Raw genomic sequence first — 20,657 nt, forward strand, 5'->3', positions numbered from 1 at the left:
ACCACTACAACCTCACCACAAATAAAAAGCTGAACAGGCTGAAAAACTAATAACTCTTTTTGCATCCATAAGGGGAGGGGCACAGGGTAAACTGGTGCCCTAGATCAGAGAGACAGACAGGTGAATATAGAAAGTCACCCCTTGCTGCAGCAGAGACACTCATGAGCAGAAACCGCCACGAGAACCAGTGTCTGGGTAGAAAAACCCACACCGTAATTGATGAATTGCTGGATGCACAGTGTGGACAATTCCGAGCTGAAAACTCCAGGGGGACCCAGTCACAGCAGGACCCCATAAAATTGTGAAATTATCTCCAGGAACTTGGCCAGATTCACACAGTAAATACTGAAAAAACAACAACACCCAACAAACAAAAAACCATCAATCTCAAGATTCCTGCAGGAGGAGGGGAAAAGGAACCCTTCTGAAATAAGCCAGAACAGTTCATTCTTCTCAACAAGGCCTGCACTCAGGACAAACTACTTAACCTGAACCTGACTGGCTGGGTTTTATCAGAGCCTAACTAACCCCAGGGAAGGCAAATACCCAACTCCAGCCCATTCTAGCCATTCATCCGTCCCATCTAAGGGAGGAGAAAAATATAGAAACACCTGTGAAGTAAATAGTCCAGAAGCACAGGTTCACTAGAACACTGAGACCTAATCTTAGAATTCCCCTCCTCCACACCTCACTACCACACAATGAAAGGACTAAATATAGTAGTTCCTTTTACCCATACATCATGCCTGGCTATCAAGAAAAAAATTACAAGGTACAAAAGGCAAAAAACCCACAATTTGAAGAGACAGAGCAGGCATCAGATCCAGACATAGAAAGGATGCTGGAATTATCAGACCCAGAATATAAAGCAACTATGGTTAATATGCTAAAGGCTCTCATGCATAAAGTAGACAGCATGCAAGGACACATGAGCAATGTAAGCAGAGAGATGGAAGCCCTAGGGAAGAACCAAAAATAAATTCGGGAGATCAAAAATATTGTAACGTAAACAAAGAATGCCTTTAATGGACTTATTAGTAGACTGGACACAGCTGAGGAAAGATTCTTTGGGCTTAAAAATATATTGATAGTGGGGCACGTGGGTAGATCAGTTGGTTGAGTGTCTGACTTTGGCTCAGGTCATGATCTCAAGGTTCCTGAGTTTAAGTCCCACATCAGGTTCACTGCTGTCAGTGCAGAGCCTGCTTCAGATCCTCTGTCCCCCTCTCTCTGCCCCTCCCCTGTTTGTGCTCTCTCTCAAATATAAATAAATAAATAAATAAATAAATAAATAAATAAATAAATAAATAAAACATTACAGAAAGATATCAACAGAAACTTCAGAAACTAAAATGCAAGGAGAACAATGATTGAAAAAAAGGGAAAGAATATCCAAGGACTGAGGGGCAGCCACAAAAAGTGTAACATATACACAATGGAAAGACCAGACGGACAAGAGAGAGAGGAATAGAAGAAATTTTTGAAACAATAATGACTAAGAATTTCCCCCGAATTAATGTCAGACAGCAAACCACAGATCCAGGGAGCTCAGAGAACACCAAACAGGACAAAAACAAAACAAAACAAACCACCACTACCACCACCCACAACAAAAGAAATACTACTAGTAGGCATATAATTTTCAAATTATGTAAAACCAAAGATAAGTAAAAACAAACCATGAATAATGCTGGAGTGAAAAACACCTCACCAATAGCAGAGCAACAAATAAGAATTACAACTTTTCTTCAGAAACCATGTAATCAAGAGAGGAGTGAAACATTGAAAATGTTGAGAGAAAACCCTCACCAAACTATAATTTTGTACCCTGTGAAATTATCCTTCAAAAGTGAAAGAGAAATAAAGACTTTCTCAGACAAACAAAAACTGAGGGAATTTCTTGCTATTAGACCTACCTTGCCAAGCAATGTCACAAGATATTCTTTAAAGAAAAGGAAAGCAAGTTCAGAAACTCAGATCAACAAAGAAGTGAAGAGCATCAAAGGAATAAGTGAAAGTAAAATTAAGTCTTATTTTCTTAAAAAAAATTTTTTTTAATGTGTATTTATTTCTGAGACAGAGAGAGACAGAGCATGAGTGGGGGAGGGACAGAGAGAGGGAGACACAGAATCCGAAGCAGGCTCCAGGCTCTGAGCTGTGAGCACAGTGTCCCACGAAGGACTCAAACTCATGGACCGTGAGATCATGACCTGAGCTGAAGTTAGTCGCTCAACTGGCTGAGCCACCCAGGTGCCCCAAAACTCTTATTTTTCTTATTCAATCGATCTAACAAAATAACAACAATGTCACAAAAGTAGACAAGAATATAGAATATTTTCTTTCTTCCTTTTTTTAATGTTTATTTATGAGAGAGAGAGAGAGAGAGAGAGAGAGAGAGACAGGGCACGAGCAGGGGAGGGGCAGAGAGAGAGGGAGATACAGAATCTGAAGCAGACTCTAGGCTCTGAGCTGTCAACACAGAGCCTGACGTGGGGCTTGAACTGACAAACTGTGAGATCATGACCTGAGCTGAAGTTGGACACTTAACCAATTGAGCCACCCAGGTGCCCCAGAATATTTTTTTTTCTAATGCATTTTTTAATGTTTATTTTTGAGAGAGTGTGTGTGCACATGTGTGTGCACAACAGGGAGAGGGACAGAGAGAGAGAGAGAAAGAGAGAGACAGGATCCAAAGCCGGTTCTGCACTGACAGCAGAGAGCCCGATGTGGGGCTTGAACTCACAAACTGTGAGATCATGACCTGAGCCAAAGTTGGATGCTCAACCAACTGAGCGACCCAGGTGCCCCAGAAATATAGAATATTTTCATGTTATGCAAAAAGAAGTAGACAGAAGTAGACATGAACACCTGTGAATGAGTCTACTGAATGTCAAATTAGATAGAATAATTATCTGTAAAAGGAATTACGGGGCAGAGAGTCACATCAGAAGCCAACTTAGAATAAGGTGAATTCCACATGATAAATGACCTCTTTCTGAATAATGATTTGATACTTCACGGTATTGAAGAATTAATATATTTATAGATGGAAAGATATTGTAAATAAGAGGAAAAGGGTTTTTGTCTTTTTAAAAAAATTTAAAAAAATTTTTTAACGTTTATTTATTTTTGAGACAGAGAGAGACAGAGAATTAACGGGGGAGGGGCAGAGAGAGAGGGAGACACAGAATCGGAAGCAGGCTCCAGGCTCTGAGCCATCAGCCCAGAGCCCGACACGGGGCTCGAACTCACAGACCGCAAGATCGTGACCTGAGCTGAAGTCGGACACTTAACCGACTGAGCCACTCAGGAGCCCCTAAAAATTTTTTTCATAAGGAGGCTCCACGCCCAATGTGGGGCTTGAACTCATGTCATGACCCCAAGATCAAGAGTCAGATGCTCTGCTGACTGAGCCAGCCAAGTACTCCAAGTGTCTTTGTCTTTCAAAGTGATGTATTTATAGATGCAATTATATGGCTTCTAGGATTTGCTTTTAAGTAGTTCCTGGAGAATATGGGTGCAGTTATACATGACATGAGTTTAGCCATGGATTGATCCCGGAATAGATGTGTAATAGATTCACGTGGTTTATTATACTGCCTCCTCATCTTTTGTAGATGTCGCAAATTCATATATTAATGTTTTAAAATTCTTATTTGAATAACAAATATTAGAATTTGTTTTCTATTTGGGACATTTATTTTTTCTCCTGGGCACTGTAATTTTTTCACTTTGTATCAACTGGCCTGCAATTTTCAGAGAGTATTATGTTGAAGTCTCTTTATCTTACTCTATTTCTATTATTTTTCTATTATTTTTCTGAAGTCTCATTTAAAAACTCTAATGCCTTTACTGTTCAGAGTCACATCAAAGGAAAGAGGCCAGCTATGTGGACAGAAGTGGAAAATGGAGAATATGATGCCCAAGGGAATAGGTTGCCATGTCCCAGTTCTAACTTTCTTTTGATGTTGTGTTCTGGTGTCATCAAATATCACCTGTTTTTAAAAATGCATCCTTAATTTTTATCAGAAAACAAAATTTCAATTAAAAGCCAAAACACTTGGCTCAGTCAGTGGTGCATGTTACTCTTGATCTCGGGGTTCTGAGTTCAAGCCCCATGTCTTTTGTACAAATGACTTAAAAATAAAATCTTAGGGTCACCTGGGTGGCCCAATCAGTTAAGTGTCCCGACTCTTGGTTTTGGCTCAGGTCATGATCTCACGGTTTTGTGAGCTCAAGCCCCACGGCAGACTCTGCACTGGCAGCGCGAATCCTGCTTGGGATTCTCTCTCTCACCCTCTCTCTCTTTCCCCCTCCCCCACTTGCACTCTCTCTCTCTCTTTCTCTCAAAATAAATAAACTTAAAAAAATAAATAATAAAATCTTTTTAAAAATCAAAGCACTCAAACAAATATGTACATTTTTTGGGTGAGACTTCCTGACCCCTACTTGTAGACCTCAGGAATGTGTGGACCAGTGGTTTATTAATAGAGCACTGCCTCTTGTATGATTTTAATTTTTTCCATATTAAAGAGCATCCTTTATTATTATTAGAGCGGTTGTAACCAGCAACATATGAAAAAATTTCAGAAATATGATAAGGCTGAAATCCATATCTCTAGCAAAGATAAGGCAAAAGTATAATGATACTGAATTTCTTGGCATCACAAGTTTACCTTTTTTTTTTTTAACGTTTATTTTTTTGAGACAGAGAGAGACAGAGCATGAACAGGGGAGGGTCAGAGACAGGGAGACACAGAATCTGAAACAGGCTCCAGGCTCTGAGCTGTCAGCACAGAGCCCGACGTGGGGCTCGAACTCACAGACCGCGAGATCATGACCTGAGCCGAAGTCGGCCGCTTAACCGACTGAGCCACCCAGGCACCCCACAAGTTTACCTTTTAACTGGTGGAGATGATACAGTTGAATACTTGCTAAATAAATAGGTAATTAGTAAGTGGAAAAAATGAATTATTATGAATATTTATGAGTTTAGAAAATGTACAAGTGCTACGGTAAAATGAATAATTTGTAGGTGGTTCTGTGTAGATATAGATTGTATTTGAAAATATGATGGGAAAAAAGTGCTTTGATAAAATGTGTGTAAAGGTACAAAACCACAGAATTAAATACAGAATAAATATTTCAAGAAAATAACTTAAAATAAGATCTAAAGGAATGCACAAATAACTACCTTGCATGAAATGCCTCAATATTTTAAATAATTTGATCAACTAAATATAAGTGTGTATAAACAACATAAGTGGTAACTAAGTGGAACACAATCACATATCCTGCACTGGAAAAGGAAGGAGGAAGAACAGGAGGAATAGAAGAAAACTCAGAGAACAATAAGCAAGATAAATGTCAAAGAAAGTTACATGTAGGTATATTTCAATTTATAGAAACTTGAAAGATAAATAAGAAAACAATCCTGAAAGAAAAAAAATACCTTACCTACGGAGGAACACAGATTAAGAATTACATTCATCTTCTCAGAAACCATGCAAGTGAGTAAGAGGGAGAACAATAAAATTTTGGTAAATATTTTCAAACAAGAAAATATTTGAATCCTGGGCCAGCTGTGGCTATGGATCTGGGTGCGTTCAAGAATGGTAGTCATTCATGGAAAAGCAAAAACCTTTCTCCCTTATTTTATCAAAGTATTTTCTATGGAGGAAGAGTTAGGGATTAAATTGGGCACATTTACTTCCTGGCACAGTGACAGGAAAATACCCGCTCCACAGGTGTTCTGGCTTGGAACAGGTAAAGTTTTCACTACTTGATGACTGAGTGGGGTGACAACTTCCGAAATCTCAACGGATCTGGTGCAGATGCAGAGGTCTGAGGACTATCAAAGCATTTTTAAATCTTTAAATGTCAGAGTGGCATTAAGACATTAACACATTTTCATGGTGCCTGGGTGGCTCAGGTCATGGTCTTACAGTTCATGGGTTCAAGCCCCACATCTTTGTGCTGACAGCTCAGAGCCTGGAGCCTGCTTCGGATTCTGTGTCTCCCTCTCTCTCTGCCCCTCCCCCGCCCACTCTCCCTCTCTCTCAAAAGAAAAAAATTAAAAATTGTTTTAAAAAGACATTAACACATTTTAATCTCTGATTAATCCTGCTGATTAAACCTGGCAATCTCTCTGAGAGAGAGAAAGAGAGCGATTGATTTGTATTTCACTAAATGGGAGATATAGTCTACCTTCTTGACACTGATCCCAGAAATTTTCTGTAGCAATGAAATACTGGTTCAGTAAAGTGCATCCTGCTCTCCAGAACCCATAATAAAGGATATGGAGGATCGCACTGGTCACAGAAAGTTTTCACAGACATACTGTCACAGCCAATCAGAGCACAATATACACAGATGTGTAAAAGGATGTCGCAGGTGCCATCAGAAACCAGGTGTCTAAGCAGAAGCCAAGAGCTAAACACACTCATACCAACCATGTAAGTAGGGGAGTGAGGGCTGTGAGGGTGTACGTGTTCACTCAGGGAGAGGACTGCAGATGGGGCTGTGACAAAGAAGATGGACAAGAGATGTCAGGCAACTTTGAGCTAGGAAGGCTGGGGTGGCTCTGTGCCTCAGGAACCCTCAGAAAATATCACCACTTCATATATTTTTCTTGGTTCAGTTTCAACCACGGGGGGAGGGGAAGAAGAAAAGATGGTATGTCCATATTTCTTATGAGCTTTCTAAAGAAATATTCTACTTTTCTAAGTATCTATCTAGAAAGAAGCTCCACTTACCAAATACCTTTTCTTGCTGAGACAGTAGCTACCATGACCACAGTCTGAGCCCAAGTGCAAAGGGAGCATCTTATCCCCACAATAAAGGCTGGGGACAATATGATCTCCTCTCTTGCTCGCAAGTGATTATCATTTCACTTGTAAGTTTAGTGACAGTGTCTGTCTGGGTAGTGGCAGTTTTCTCAGAAAGACAACTGTGAAATGTGAAAATTACTAAAGGCTAGTAGGAGCAATTTGCAATGATTAGCCAATTATATGGTCAGAGAAAGAGAGAGAGAGAGAGAGAGAGGCCAGAGAAAACACATCTCAGAAGCCTGGAAAAGACCAGGTACAAGGGACAGGTGAGAGAAGGACACTGGGGTCTAGAAAGTGAGAGAAGGAAGCTGAGAACAAGGCTGGGCTTTGTTTCTTGCCAACCTGAGGCATTTTGCTTTCCAAATGTGATTATTTTTTCAATTCTGATAACTTTGCACCATAGAAGCCTGAAAGGGAGAAGAAAAGGATTGATTAGGAACAAATTGCCTGAATGTCAAAAATGAACTGGAAAAAGTGGATAAACTTTTACTCACTGCTTCAATAGGCACAGGTGAAGCATCACATTGTTATTATTATTAATTTTCTTGATGTATAAGAGGTACCAGGAAAAAAAAACTTGTGAAGAATCTGTCTCTATCGAGCCAGCATTACAGTTAAGAAAGATGGACAATAACAAAATATTGAATCTAGATGACAGTTCCTTGCATGAAAAAAAAAGACGGTTTGAGGGATGACCAGGGAACAAAGAAAGATGCAATATAAACTGGGTAGTAATGGAGAACCTCATTGACAAGATCATTACAGGCAGTATTTGAAAAAAGATGAACGACTAAGCTATGCAGATATGTTGTATATACTATCTAAACACAGGAAGCCACCAGTGTCCTGTCCCAGGCAAAGCCAAGTGCCAGTGCACACGGAACTAGATGTGGGGCAGAGTTTAGGGAGGCGGTCAGAGAAAAACATGGAAGAACTGCAAGGCTGTCTAGGTTTCTGTAAGAATTTTGAATTTTCTCTAAATAAAATGGGAGCCATTACAGGGTTTGGCCAAAACACAGACACTATGTGCTTTGTACACCGAAAGGTTCATGTTGACTGGTGGGTGGAGACTACACTGAAAATAAAGTTAGGAAGAGGAGGAACAGTTACACACCCAATGAGGAAACCCAGGTAAAAGATGCTGGCTCTGTCCAGGCTAGTTGCAGAGAAAACAATGGAAAGTGTTCACATTGTTGACAAATTCTGAGACAGAGCAAGTAGGATATCCAGTAGGAATGGATATGGGGAGTGAAAATAAAACGAACCCAAGATGGTCCCTGGATTTGTGGGCTCTGCAACAGGGAAGATGAAGTTGGCATCATCTGAGGTCAGGAAGGCTGGCCAGAGCAGGTCACATTTCTGTGAAAAATCACACAACATAGTGAAAAATACTACCCAATTTGGATACATGTTTTACTCCTGATTTAAACCACAGGAATTGTACAGTGTCCCATTTAAACGTAATATTGTATTATGAACATCTTATCTTATAATTCAAAGTATTATCAATATGTGATTCTATTATTTTGTAAATGGTAAGGCATTGTGTTAAGCTTCTGTCTGCAGCTTCAGCCCTCATTAACCCTCTCCCTGCACAGAAACTTTCAGCCTCATTAATCTACTCGCCTTCCTGGAATATCCTATACACTTGTACTTCTGTGCATCTTCCTAACTGCTTTTCTTTTCTCATGAACACTTAGTGAACAAATGGCAGGTGTGAAGCTCTATGGATGCGGCATGGGTGGAACAGACACAGAGCCTTTGCTCAAATGGACCTTGGCTGCTAGAGGAAGAGGCAAGTATCACAAAACTGATGCCTGCCCTCAATTCTTCACTGAGGCATCTCACCTATCCTTCAAGGCTACCACTAAGGACCCTTTCCTAATACCCAACACCTTCACTAACCCTCGTTTGTCCTCGATGTTCTCATAACATTCCAATCTTCATCATTTAGTGTGGCATCGTAGAAGGATTACTTTGGCTTTCCTACCTGCAGGGCTTTGGCTAATACATCAGTGTCCCCATTGCCACACAACTCCCAGCATGAGCAGGGGAGGGGCAGAGAGAGAGGGAGACACAGAATCTGAAGCAGGCTCCAGGCTGTCAGCATAGAGCCCGATGCAGGGCTCGAACCCATGAACCATGAGATCATGACCTGAGCCAAAGTTGGACGCTTAACCGATTGAACCACCCAGGTGCCCCAAGTGTTCGTGGTATATTAAGGAAGACAGCAAATTCCTTGCTATTCCTCCCACTGAAAAGTGACTCTATTTCGACTTACCTCGAAACTGGATGACTTCTTTGACTGAAAGAACTGGTGGATGCATTTTTTTTTCATCTCTGAGAACAAGACGCAAAGAGTTTGCAGCTTCTCTGTGAGCTTCTAGATACACCTGGACTTCCATGTAAGAAGTTTGACCATGTGTATGTGAATGCTCTAGTTCAAAGTTCCTGCTGAGCCCACCTTTCCAGCCATCTATTAAGGCAGCACAGGAACGTGGGTGAATCATCCCAGGCTCCCTAAACCAACCCACCCACTACCTGAATGTCTCTAAGTATAATTTCTGTTGATACAGTGAAGAGAATTACCCAACTGAAACTTGTTCAGTTTTCTGACCCCCAAAACTGAATTAATGCACTATTTTTTTGTTTATTTATTTTGAGAGAGAATGTGTATGCGAGCAGAGGAGGGACAGAGAGAGAATCCTAAGCAGGCTCTGTGAAGTCAGACTAAACCCTGTATGGAGCTCGATCTCATGAACCCTGAGACCATGACCTGAGCCAAAATCAAGAGTTGGATTTCTAACCAACTGAGCCACCCAGGTGTCCCCATTATTTGCTATTTTAAATCACTTAAGTTTGGGGTCATGTTTTTACACAACAAAAGACACCTGCAAAAGTATTTCATTCTTTTCACCCTCCTAATTATTAGCTTCCTCCAAGGACAAGTAGAAGCCTCACCCTCTATTTATAAGTTCTTTCACATACTCATTCTTCCCTCTTGGGATCTGTCATGGTCCAAAGAACTCACAAAAAATGAAGAACTTATCTAAAAGGTGAGGTTCTTTCCTTAATAAATCAAGAAGAAAGAAAAATTCTAACTTGGATAAATGAGGATGTTTGAACTCTCCTCTTTTCAGTGCCCCCTTAGACCTCAACATCTTTGAATATATTCAAGACTCTCTCTCTCTCTCTCTCTCTCTCTCTCTCTCTCTCTCTCTCTCTCTCTGAGTGATTGGAGACCAGCCCTGGGGCCAGGTAAAAGAATCGTGGGGGATGACTGTCCTTTCCTCCCCACCCTGGCAGGTGGAGCTTATCCTCAAGACAAAACTGGACAAGTCAACCAGCAGTTCAGATATCATGGTGACGTGGAGGTGAATGTGAAGAGCTGCCCTGTGGTCTCTGACCCAGAACCTGTCTTTTGACGATGTGCCCATGTTCATTCAAAGAAGTCGGATGTAGCCTTCTTAAAAAAAAATTTTTTAATGTTTATTTATTTTTGAGAGAGAGAGGGGGGGAGAGAGGAGACACAGAATCTGAAGCAGGTTCCAGGCTCCGAGCTGTCAGCACAGAGCCCAAAGCAGGGCTCAAACTCAAACTGTGAGCTCATGACCTGAGCTGAAGTCAGATGCTTAACCAACTGAGCCACACAGGCGCCTCAGAGCCTTTATGTGGAAGACAGGGGTGTAAAAGAAACCCTTCTTGTGTTTCAGGCGACCTGCATTCTGGCCTCAGGTCTGACATAATTTTTATTACGTTGGGGAAGATCCTTTCCCCATTCTCCCAGAGAAAGGTATACCTCTGTGTCCCATTTTGTACAAGATGGCTAGGCTGTTGATCCTAGTGACCATTTAAAGAAGCTAGTGTTTTCACACTTCATTGAAGCACAATTTAAACTGTTAAAAGTGTACCCATTTAAAATATACAATTGGGGTGCCTGGGTGGCTCAGATGGTTAAGTGCCTGACTCTTGATTTCAGCTCAGGTCATGATCTCACTGTTCATGAGTTCAAGCCCTGTCTCAGGTTCTACACTGACAGCACATCACCTGCTTGGGATTCTCTCTCTCTCCCTTTCTCTCAAAATAATAAACTGAAAAAAGTAATAAAATATACACTTCATTGAGTTTTGACAAATGTTTGTACCTGTTTCGTCACCACCATATATTTGGTATCAAATCGAAAAAAAACCAAAAACAAAACATTACCAAGATCAATTTCAAGATTACCCCTATGTTTTTTCTAGATTTATTGTTTCAGGTCTTACATTCAAATCTTTCATCCATTTAGAACTTATTTTCATTTGTGGTATAAGACTGGTGTCCAGATTCATTCTTTTGCATGTGATTGCCCAGTTTTGCCAACATAATTTATTGGCGACTATCCTTTCTGAATTATATATTCTTGGCTTTGTATTTATAAACAGACAAACCCATACATGCATGGGTTTATTTCTGGGCTCCCTATTCTGTTCCATTGATATTTGTGTGTTTCTATGTCAATAATGAGTTATGAAGGCTTGCTTAATTTCAAACTCTTATATTCCTGGAGTATGATTTCATATTTATAAAATTCTACACATTGTGTGTTTATCAGGTTAATTTCATACAATATTCTGTGATGAGGCTGTATCCTTCCAATACCTCCCCATTCTCAGAACTTCACAATCAGATAAAGGGTGTTTCCTTAAAGCACAATGACTTAAATGCTTTCTAACTAGCTAAACAGGTCACCAACTGACTTTTGCACTCTATAATCCTAAGGTCATTTCTGACCCAGTCATACCTGCATAATTTTGTGATAAAACATCAATATAAAGTTATACCTTTGCCTGATGACAGTTAATGGATACTGTTAAGCAATGAAGCCACAGTAAATAAAGCAGTTTACTTACCAACACTGATCCTACCATGTCACACAGAGGGAGAAGCTTCATAAAGTGAGCCCTCACTAACTTGCTCTATGTCTTTCTCAATCATTCATTTCTCCGGATGTCTGTTCCTCTATCCATTTTCTACTGTTCCTGTAATAGATTACTACAAACTCAGAGGTTAAAACACTGCATATGTATTATCGCACAGTTTCTGTAGACAATATATACTAGGATCTTGCTTTGGGGCCCATTGTGAAAATCTTTTAATTAGTTTTCTACCATTCAAAGTGATTATTGATATAGTTAGATTAACATATACCATATTTGTTACTGATTTCTATTCATCACCCTTGTTCTTTGTCTCAATTTGTCTTCCACTCTTTTCCTGCTTTTTATGGTTTTAACTGAGTATTTTATGGTACTCCATCTTCTTTTGTTCCTTAGCATATCAGTTATACTTTTTGTTGCCCTCGAATTTGCAATAAACATTGACAACTAATCCAAATCTACTTCTTTTTAATGCTCATTTTATTTTTGAAAGAGAGATAGAGAGAGACAGTGTGCACACATGCTCAAGGAGAGTAGGGCCAGAGAGAGACAGAGGATGTAAAGCAGGCTCTGCACTAACTATGGGACTCAATCTCATGAAACGTGAGATTGTGATCTAAGCCTAAGTCAGACGCTTAACTGACTGAACCACCCAGGAGCCCTTCCAAATCTACTTTCAAATACTACACCACTTCAAGGATACTATACCTTATCATAACAAAATAATCTCAATTCCTCCTTCCAGTCCCTTTTATCATTGACATCATTCATTCTACGAATATCAAAGCCTAATATCTGCACACACACATTAAGATAATCATAAATAACAGAATATATTGTTGATGTAACAACTGTTTGGCTCAGTTGGCAGAGCATGCAACTCTTAATTTTAGGGCCATGAGTTTAAGCCCCGTGTCGGGTGTGGAGTATACTTAAAAATTGTTAAATAATAATATTAAAAAAGAAAAATATATTAAAAATTTTTTTAATATTTATTTTGACAGAGAGACAGAGACCGAGCAGGGGAGGGACAGAGAGAGAGGGAGACACAGAATCCAAAGCAGACTCCAGGTTCTGAGCTGTCAGCACACAGCCCAACGTGGGGCTCAAACTCACAAACTGTGAGATCATGACCTGAGCCCAAGTCAGATGCTTAACTGACTGATCCACCCAGGTGCCCCAGAAAAATACTTTTTTTACATTGTTATTCTTCCTGCAATACTCTTTCTTTATGTAGATCTAAGTTTCTGACCCGTATCACATTCCTTGTCTCTAAAGTTCTTCTCACAATTCTTGCAAGCAAGATCCTATGGTCACCCCCCTTCCCCAAATTCATGTGAAAAAATCCTAACCCCTAAATATGACACTTTTGGGAGGTGCTTAGGTTATAAGGTTAGAGCCCTCATGAATGGGCTTATAAAGGCAAATGAATTGCCTTTATAAAAGGAGCTCCACGAAGATCCCTTATTTCTGGGGTGCCTGGATGGCTCAATTAGTTAAGCATCCAACTCTTGATCTCAGGATCATGAGTTAAAGCCCCATATTTGGCTCCATCCTGGACCTGCAGCCTACTGAAAAAAAAATCCCTAATTTCTTTAATCATGGAAGAATGTAGCAAGAAAAGCCAACTAGGAACCAGGAGGAGGATCTTGACCAGAGAACTCACCCATGCTGGCGCCTTGACCTTGGACTTGCCAGCCTCCGGAACTGTGAGAAATGAATGTTTATTTTTCTATAAATTACCCAGTCTGTAGTATTTTGTCATATCACCCAAAATGGAATAAGATGGCAGGTTTGCTGGCAAAACGTTCCCTAGTTTTTCTTTCAGAAATGCTGTTTGCCCTGCACTGTTGAAGGATAATTTTGCCAGGTAGACAACTCTAGCCTGATGAGTTTTTCTCTCAACACTAAATATTTCATTCCTCTCCTGTCTTGCTTGCATGATTTCTGAGAAAATGGATGTAAGTCTTTGTTCTTCTGGAGCTAAGGTATTTTCTTCCCTCAGTCTTCTTTAAAAACTTTATCTATGATTTCAAGTAAGTTGAAAATAAAACACCTACATGTGGGTCTTTTTTTCTTCTTCTTGCATTTATCCTGTTTAGTGTACTCTAAGCTTTCTGGATATGTGGTTCATTGCCTGATATTAATTTGTCCTTAACAATTTATTTCAAAAAATATAATCACTATGAAGATTGAGTCCCTCACTGGCACCACAGACTTGCACATGCCATTGCACAGCATGTACGTATGAGTTGGGTCAAGGACCTCTGGGCCACATAGACTGTGCAGTGTCCCTCAGGGAACTACTGGGAAAAGAGTGGCTAGAGCAATAGGCAGGTTACTGTTTTAGGGACCCACAGTGGGAAATCCATGTCCAGGGTGAAAAAGGGAGACTCAGCCCATAGAGTCCTACCTAAATAGCATTGCTGGGTGTGCCACCCCCTTCAGGTGTCTCACCCACTCCTTGCACGTCAACCCAGCCCTCCAACCTGGCACAGTGGTCCCCTGGCATGTCCCACACTGATGTCCACAAGGCTCAACCACTTCCTCAAAATCGTCTCTGAGATGTTACCACACTCACACCAGGGTCTGCAAAGGAAAAGACTTCACCATGTTGCTGCACAGAACGCTACCTCTTGCCTCTTCCTTCTGGACGAGGCCTTGCCCCACATGACCAGTTGGGCATCACAAGATGGTAACATCCCTAAGATGAGTCTTTCTCTGCAAGATACCACCAAGAACTCAGATCAGGTGCTGTGGATAAACAATGTGTCACATCCACATTCTGAGAAGAGAATGAGAAGTTCCAACAATTCATAATTCCTATCGGCAATGACAAACAACAGAGACCAGCTTGCCATAGCATATTGGGGTGGTGACTGATATATACTGTGGGAACCTGCCAGGTGGCATTGGTGAAATGACTTCTGCTACAGAAACTGGCAGTGACTTCAATCTAGCAATGACTCCGGACACATCAGAAGCACAACACAGCTCAAGTTTTCCCAAATAGCTGGAACTTAGGGTAAGTCACTCCACTGGGGACATTCAAGTGAACAAGGTTTGTTCCAGCTAAGTGGCTGCTTCACAAAGGCACTCCTCCACTGTGATTACACTACTCAAGGAAATACCACCTGCTCTGCTACCTTAACACCCTTTGGCAGTGTGAACTGAGTGTGCAATGAAGACAGAGTACTGGCAAAAGGAATTGTGTCATTCCCCTCACTCATGAGGCCTTACCCAGGGTACTTTCTGATTTTTATGAAACTGTATCCTTTGTCAAAAGATTGCCCACATTCTTCACAGGTCTTAGCTCAGGCTGCTCTAACAAAGTACCATAAACTAGGTGACTTGCAAACAACAGAAACTTCTTTCTGGAGGCTGGATAGCCAACCTAACATTCCCTATAGGGTCCGGTTCCATGTCTGGTGAGGAGCAACTTCCTGATTTGTAGATGACCTTCTCAAAAGGGTCCTCACATGGTACACAGAGGAAGCAAGCTCTCTTAGAACTGGTATGAAGACAATAAACCCATTCATGAGGGCTCCATCCACACTCATGACCCATTCTGATTCAAATTACCTCCCAAAGACATCATCTGCTAATCCTGAATAGAGGATAGGAAGAGAAATACAACTTCTAGTGAACATAAACAATTCATAATTGATCACTCAGAAGGGCTTCATCTACTATACTTTCTGTTGTTGAGTGAGACTGGAGCTTTGGCTGAAAGACTGCCCACATTCACAGCACTCCTAAGGCCTTTCTCCAGTGTGAACTCTTTGATGATAACTAAGAGCAGGATGACTGATAAAAGATTTCCCACATACAGTGCACTCATAAGGCCTTTCTCCTGTGTGAAGTCTCTGGTGTTGAATGAATGTTGCCTTCCACTTAAAAGATTTCCCACATTTATTACAATTGTAAGGCCTTTCACCCGAGTGAACCTTTATGTGTACATTGAGGCTATTTCTTCGGAGAAAGGACTTGCCACATTCACTGCACTCATACGGTCTTTCTCCAGTGTGAACTCTCTGGTGAGCATGTAGGACAGAACTAGCTGTAAAAGATTTCCCACATTCATTGCACTCATAAGGCCTTTCTCCAGTGTGAACTCTCTGGTGAGATCGGAGGGAATAACTACAAGCAAAAGATTTCCCACATTCACTACACTTATAAGGCCTTATTCCAAGGTGACTTTGATGATGATACTGAAGGGCATGGCTACGACTAAAAGATTTCCCACATTTATTGCACAGATAAGGTTTTTCTCCTGTGTGAATTCTCTGGTGTTCAAGGAGTTTTGACTTGCAGGTGAAAGATTTCGCACATTCATTGCACTTATAAGGCATTTCACCAGAATGAACCTTTCTGTGTACTTTGAGACTATTTCTTTGGATAAAGGACTTGCCACATTCACTGCATTCATAAGGCCTTTCTCCACTATGAACTCTCTGATGATAAAGGAGGACAGACCTAGTGGTAAAAGTTTTCCCACATTCACTGCACTCATAAGGTCTTTCTCCAGTGTGAACTCTCTTGTGATTACGGAGGATAGAGCTAGCAGTAAAAGTTTTCCCACATTCACTGCACTCATAAGGCCTTTCTCCAGTGTGAACTCTCTGGTGAGAACGAAGGACAGAACTAGTGGAAAAAGGTTTCCCACACTCACTGCACTCATAAGGTCTTTCTCCGGTGTGAACTCTCTGGTGTTCAATGAATGATGACTTACACTTGAAAGATTTCCCACAATCATTACACTTGTAAGGCTTTTCATCTGAGTGCACCTTTAGGTGTACATTGAGGTTATTTCTTCGGGAAAAAGACTTGCCACACTCACTGCACTCATAAGGCCTCTCCCCAGTGTGGACTCTGTGATGATAATGGAGGTCAGACCTAGAGAAAAAAGATTTCCCACATTCACTGCACTCATAAGGCCTTTCTCCTGTGTGAACTCTCTGGTGATAATGGAGGGCAGAAGTGTCAGCAAAAGATTTCCCACATTCAGTGCACTCATAAGGTCTTTCTCCAGTGTGAAATCTCTGGTGATAACGAAGGCCTGAACTAGTGGTAAAAGATTTCCCACATTCACTGCACTCATAAGGCCTTTCTCCAGTGTGAACTCTCTGGTGTTGAATGCATGCTGACTTACACTTAAAAGATTTCCCACATTCATTACACTTGTAAGGCCTTTCATCTGAGTGGACCTTTGCATGTACATTGAGATTATTTCTTCGGAGAAAGGACTTGCCACATTCACTGCACTCAAAAGGCCTTTCTCCAGTGTGAACTCTATGATGACAATGGAGGTCAGACTTAGAGAAAAAAGATTTCCCACATTCACTGCACTCATAAGGCCTTTCTCCTGTGTGAACTCTCTGGTGAGAACGGAGAGCAAAAGGAGTAGTAAAAGATTTCCCACATTCCCTACAGCCATAAGGCTTTTCCCCAGTGTGAACTCTCTGGTGATAACGAAGGGCAGAAGTATGAGTAAAAGATTTCCCACATTCACTGCACTCATAAGGCCTTTCTCCAGTGTGAACTCTCTGGTGAGAACGGAGGGCAGAAGGAGTAGTAAAAGATTTCCCACATTCACTGCACTCATAAGGCCTTTCTCCAGTGTGAACTCTCTGATGACAACGGAGGGCAGACGGCGTAGTAAAAGATTTCCCACATTCACTGCACTCATAAGGCTTTTCTCCAGTGTGAACTCTCTGATGATATCGGAGGGCAGAAGTATCAGTAAAAGATTTCCCACATTCTCTGCATTCATAAGGCCTTTCTCCAGTGTGAACTCTGTAATGGTAACGGAGGCCAGTTCTGGAGATAAAAACCTTCCCACACTTACTGCACTCATAAGGCCTCTCTCCAGAGTGAACTATGTAATGGTAATGGAGGCCAGTCCTGGAGGTAAAAGATTTCCCACACTCACTGCACCCATAAGGTCTTTCCCCTGTGTGAGATCTCTGATGATAAGTGAGGGCAGAGATAGAGGTAAAACATTTTGCACAGACACTACACTTATAGGGCCTTTCTGAGGTTTGAACAGAATGTATAATCGAAACTGAACTATGGCTAAAAGATGTTGAACATCCACTGCAAACATAATCATTTTCTCCACTATGCCCTCTCTGGGGATGAATGAGCACAGATTTGTGGCTTAAGGATTTCCCACATTTGTTGCACGTGTATTGCCTAGATGCAGTGAGAGTCTTTCCATGTGCAGTGTGAGTTGACATCTGCCTTAGCAATTTTCCACATTTGTTAAGCTCATGATGTCTTTCCGCAGTATGGAATCTCTGGTGTATGGCAAATAAAGATTTGTGCCTGAATGCTTTCCCACATTCACTGCACACAAAACATGGACTTCCAGGTTGGACACTCTGATCCCGAACATGTGTATGTTCGGAACAGAAGGCTTCCTTGCGTTCTCCCCGAGAGTAATGACCTTTACTGCTCTGCAAAGTTGCCCTGCACTGGCTGATTGTGTTTGGCTTCTCTCCAGTTTCAGTGGCTTCTTGCTGCAGATGCCCCGAGCCAGGCACAAAATCCTTCTGAACCTCTGTACAGGTAAAGGGCTTTCCTGAATCATGGAATCCATATCCCTTCATAAAAGAGGCCGTGTCCACACTACTTCCGAATGGTTTCTCTCCCGTGTGCTGCTCCGGCTGCTGCTGAAAGTTTACGCTGAAGTAAAATCGCTGTGCGCATGCCCCACACCTCAACAGTTTCTGGCTGCTTGGTTTTCCCTGGTGTTCAGCCAAGTGGAAAACGTCTCTCAAGACCAGACCACACATCTCACAGGGGTGGGTCTTCCGGGAAGACAGAGCTGCCTTGGGCGTGCTGGCCTGTGACACACCTACAGAAACGCTCTGTTCAAGGGGCGCCTCCGCATCTTCTGCTCCACAGCAGCAACCTGAACGCAAAGAAACTCTCATGAAATACGTGGTGACTACAGGGAGGGGTAAGCCCGTCACACATATGCACCTGTCTCGTGTAGGCACGAGTTGAGTAGATGCTGTTCCAGACAGTGGAGTTGGAATTCAGGTGAAGGAGTGCCTGCTCTGCGTTACTGGGCCCCTAAAGTCAATGCACTGTGGACAGCTCATTGGAAGGACAGAAAACCAGGGTCTGATGGAAGGAAGAGAGCCAGGGTCTACAACTTGTTTCTCTGCCCACAGCATTGGCAAGGTTCTTTTCTGCTACTGACATCTGGCTGAGTAGGAGGCTGCTGAAAAATCCAATCAAAAGAAATCTGTGGCTGTTCAAGGTCACATGAAGGATACACGAACATTTCTGGCAAATGGGCGAAGGTGAATGTTGGACTACCCAGGAAGAGCAGTGAGAGAAATGGTTAAGATGTGGAGGCCTGAGAAACAGCAATTACCCCTGCGCTGGAAGTCACAGGACTACCAAAGGAGTAGAACCCACAAGTACACAAACTGTCAACAGTGACGAAGGAAAGGCATGAACGAGGTGTGGCCATTGGCATGGCACCAAACTCTAGTTGAACAAAGGTACCTAGTGTGATCTGAACAAAGTCCTGATATCACACCTTCCCCAGCTGCCATTCACCAGAAAAAGGCCCCTGTGAGCCCACCTGGTCATGTCTGGATCAGGTCCATTGTATGATACAGTCCACGTATGGACTCTTCCCTGTAAGCTCCAGGTGAGCAACTACAGGGCACAGGGAGGCTAGAAATACTGAAGAAAATTGGTCACGCTGGATGGCCACGACTGTCCCAGAGCTACTCAGCACACAACTGACTCAGAAAAGCATCCTATGTGACTGATGTTGGCAGGATGGTAGAATACGGGATCCCAGCCTTCACCAAAAAAAATCAACTCAACAGCTATTCATGAATCAGAGTAGCCTCAGAGGGCTCCAGAGTCCAATCAAGACTGACTAATACACAGTGAAGCATAAAAGAGAGCACAAGCACACAGAGGGATGGCTGGAGACAATATTAGCAGAGACATGGGGGGATGGGTAGAAAACAGGGGCTGGGGAATCTCTGTCAGCCACCAGGTGGGTGCTACTGAGGTCCCTGCTCAGCAGGGACTCCTACTGCCTGCTCCACAGAGGACACTGGCACCCCTGCCACCGAATCTCCTAAAACAGGAAGCAAAGAAATCTTGGAAACAAAAATCAAAACTGAAGGCAGCACATTTCTGATTTCAAACAACATTACAAAGCTATATAATCAAAACAATAAGGCACTGGCATAAAAAATAGACCAGTGCAATTGAATAAAGAGCCCAAATTCTAACTACACATACATAATTAACTGATTTTTGGCAATTATGCCAAGAATACTCTGTTGAAAAAATAATCTCTTAAAAAAATTTTTTTTTAACATTTATTTATTTTTGAGACAGAGACAGAGCATGAACGGGGGAGGGTCAGAGAGAGAGGGAGACACAGAATCCGAAACAGGCCCCAGGCTCTGAGTGGCCAGCACAGAGCCCGATGCGGGGCTCAAACTCGCGGACCGCGAGATCATGACCTGAGCTGAAGTCAGATGCTCAGCCCACTGAGCCACCCAGGCGCCCTGAAAAAATAATCTCTTTAAGACTGTTGTCGAATCTGATATTCCAAATGAAAAAAATAATGTACAGGATCTCCATTTTACAGCTCTCATGGAAATAAACTTGAAATTAATTAAAAATTTCAGCACACGACATCAAACCCTAAAACTCTTAGAAAAAAACTAGGGAAAAGTCTCCTTAACCTTACTATTGTCAATTTTTTTTTAATTTGACATTAAAAACACACACAACAAAATCAAAAAGAAACAAGTAGGATTATAGCAAATTGCAAAGTAGCAGCAGAACCAGACACACAGAAGACAGTGAAAAGGAGACACAATTGAACAACAAGGGCTTGGAGCACTAATCATCAGGAAAC

At 41.8% G+C, this 20,657-nt stretch overlaps 1 protein-coding gene across 3 annotated transcripts in view; it reads right to left on the reverse strand.

Moving 5' to 3' along the window:
* LOC109260430 (zinc finger protein 671) overlaps positions 1-20,657 on the reverse strand; it is a 226,377-nt gene that overhangs the window by 69,763 nt on the left and 135,957 nt on the right. The window contains exon 3 of one of the 3 annotated variants that reach the window (XM_053906189.1): positions 13,187-18,665. The exons of the other annotated variants lie outside the window; for them this stretch is intronic. Coding sequence (XP_053762164.1) covers positions 15,505-18,665 — 3,161 coding nt within the window. The 3' untranslated portion in view covers positions 13,187-15,504. Of the gene's footprint in view, positions 1-13,186; positions 18,666-20,657 lie in introns of those variants that run through there. 3 annotated transcript variants of the gene reach the window in all.

Source organism: Panthera pardus, unplaced genomic scaffold (assembly GCF_024362965.1).
Source record: "Panthera pardus isolate Hobbes unplaced genomic scaffold, ASM2436296v1 HiC_scaffold_18, whole genome shotgun sequence".
NCBI classification, from domain to species: domain Eukaryota; kingdom Metazoa; phylum Chordata; class Mammalia; order Carnivora; family Felidae; genus Panthera; species Panthera pardus.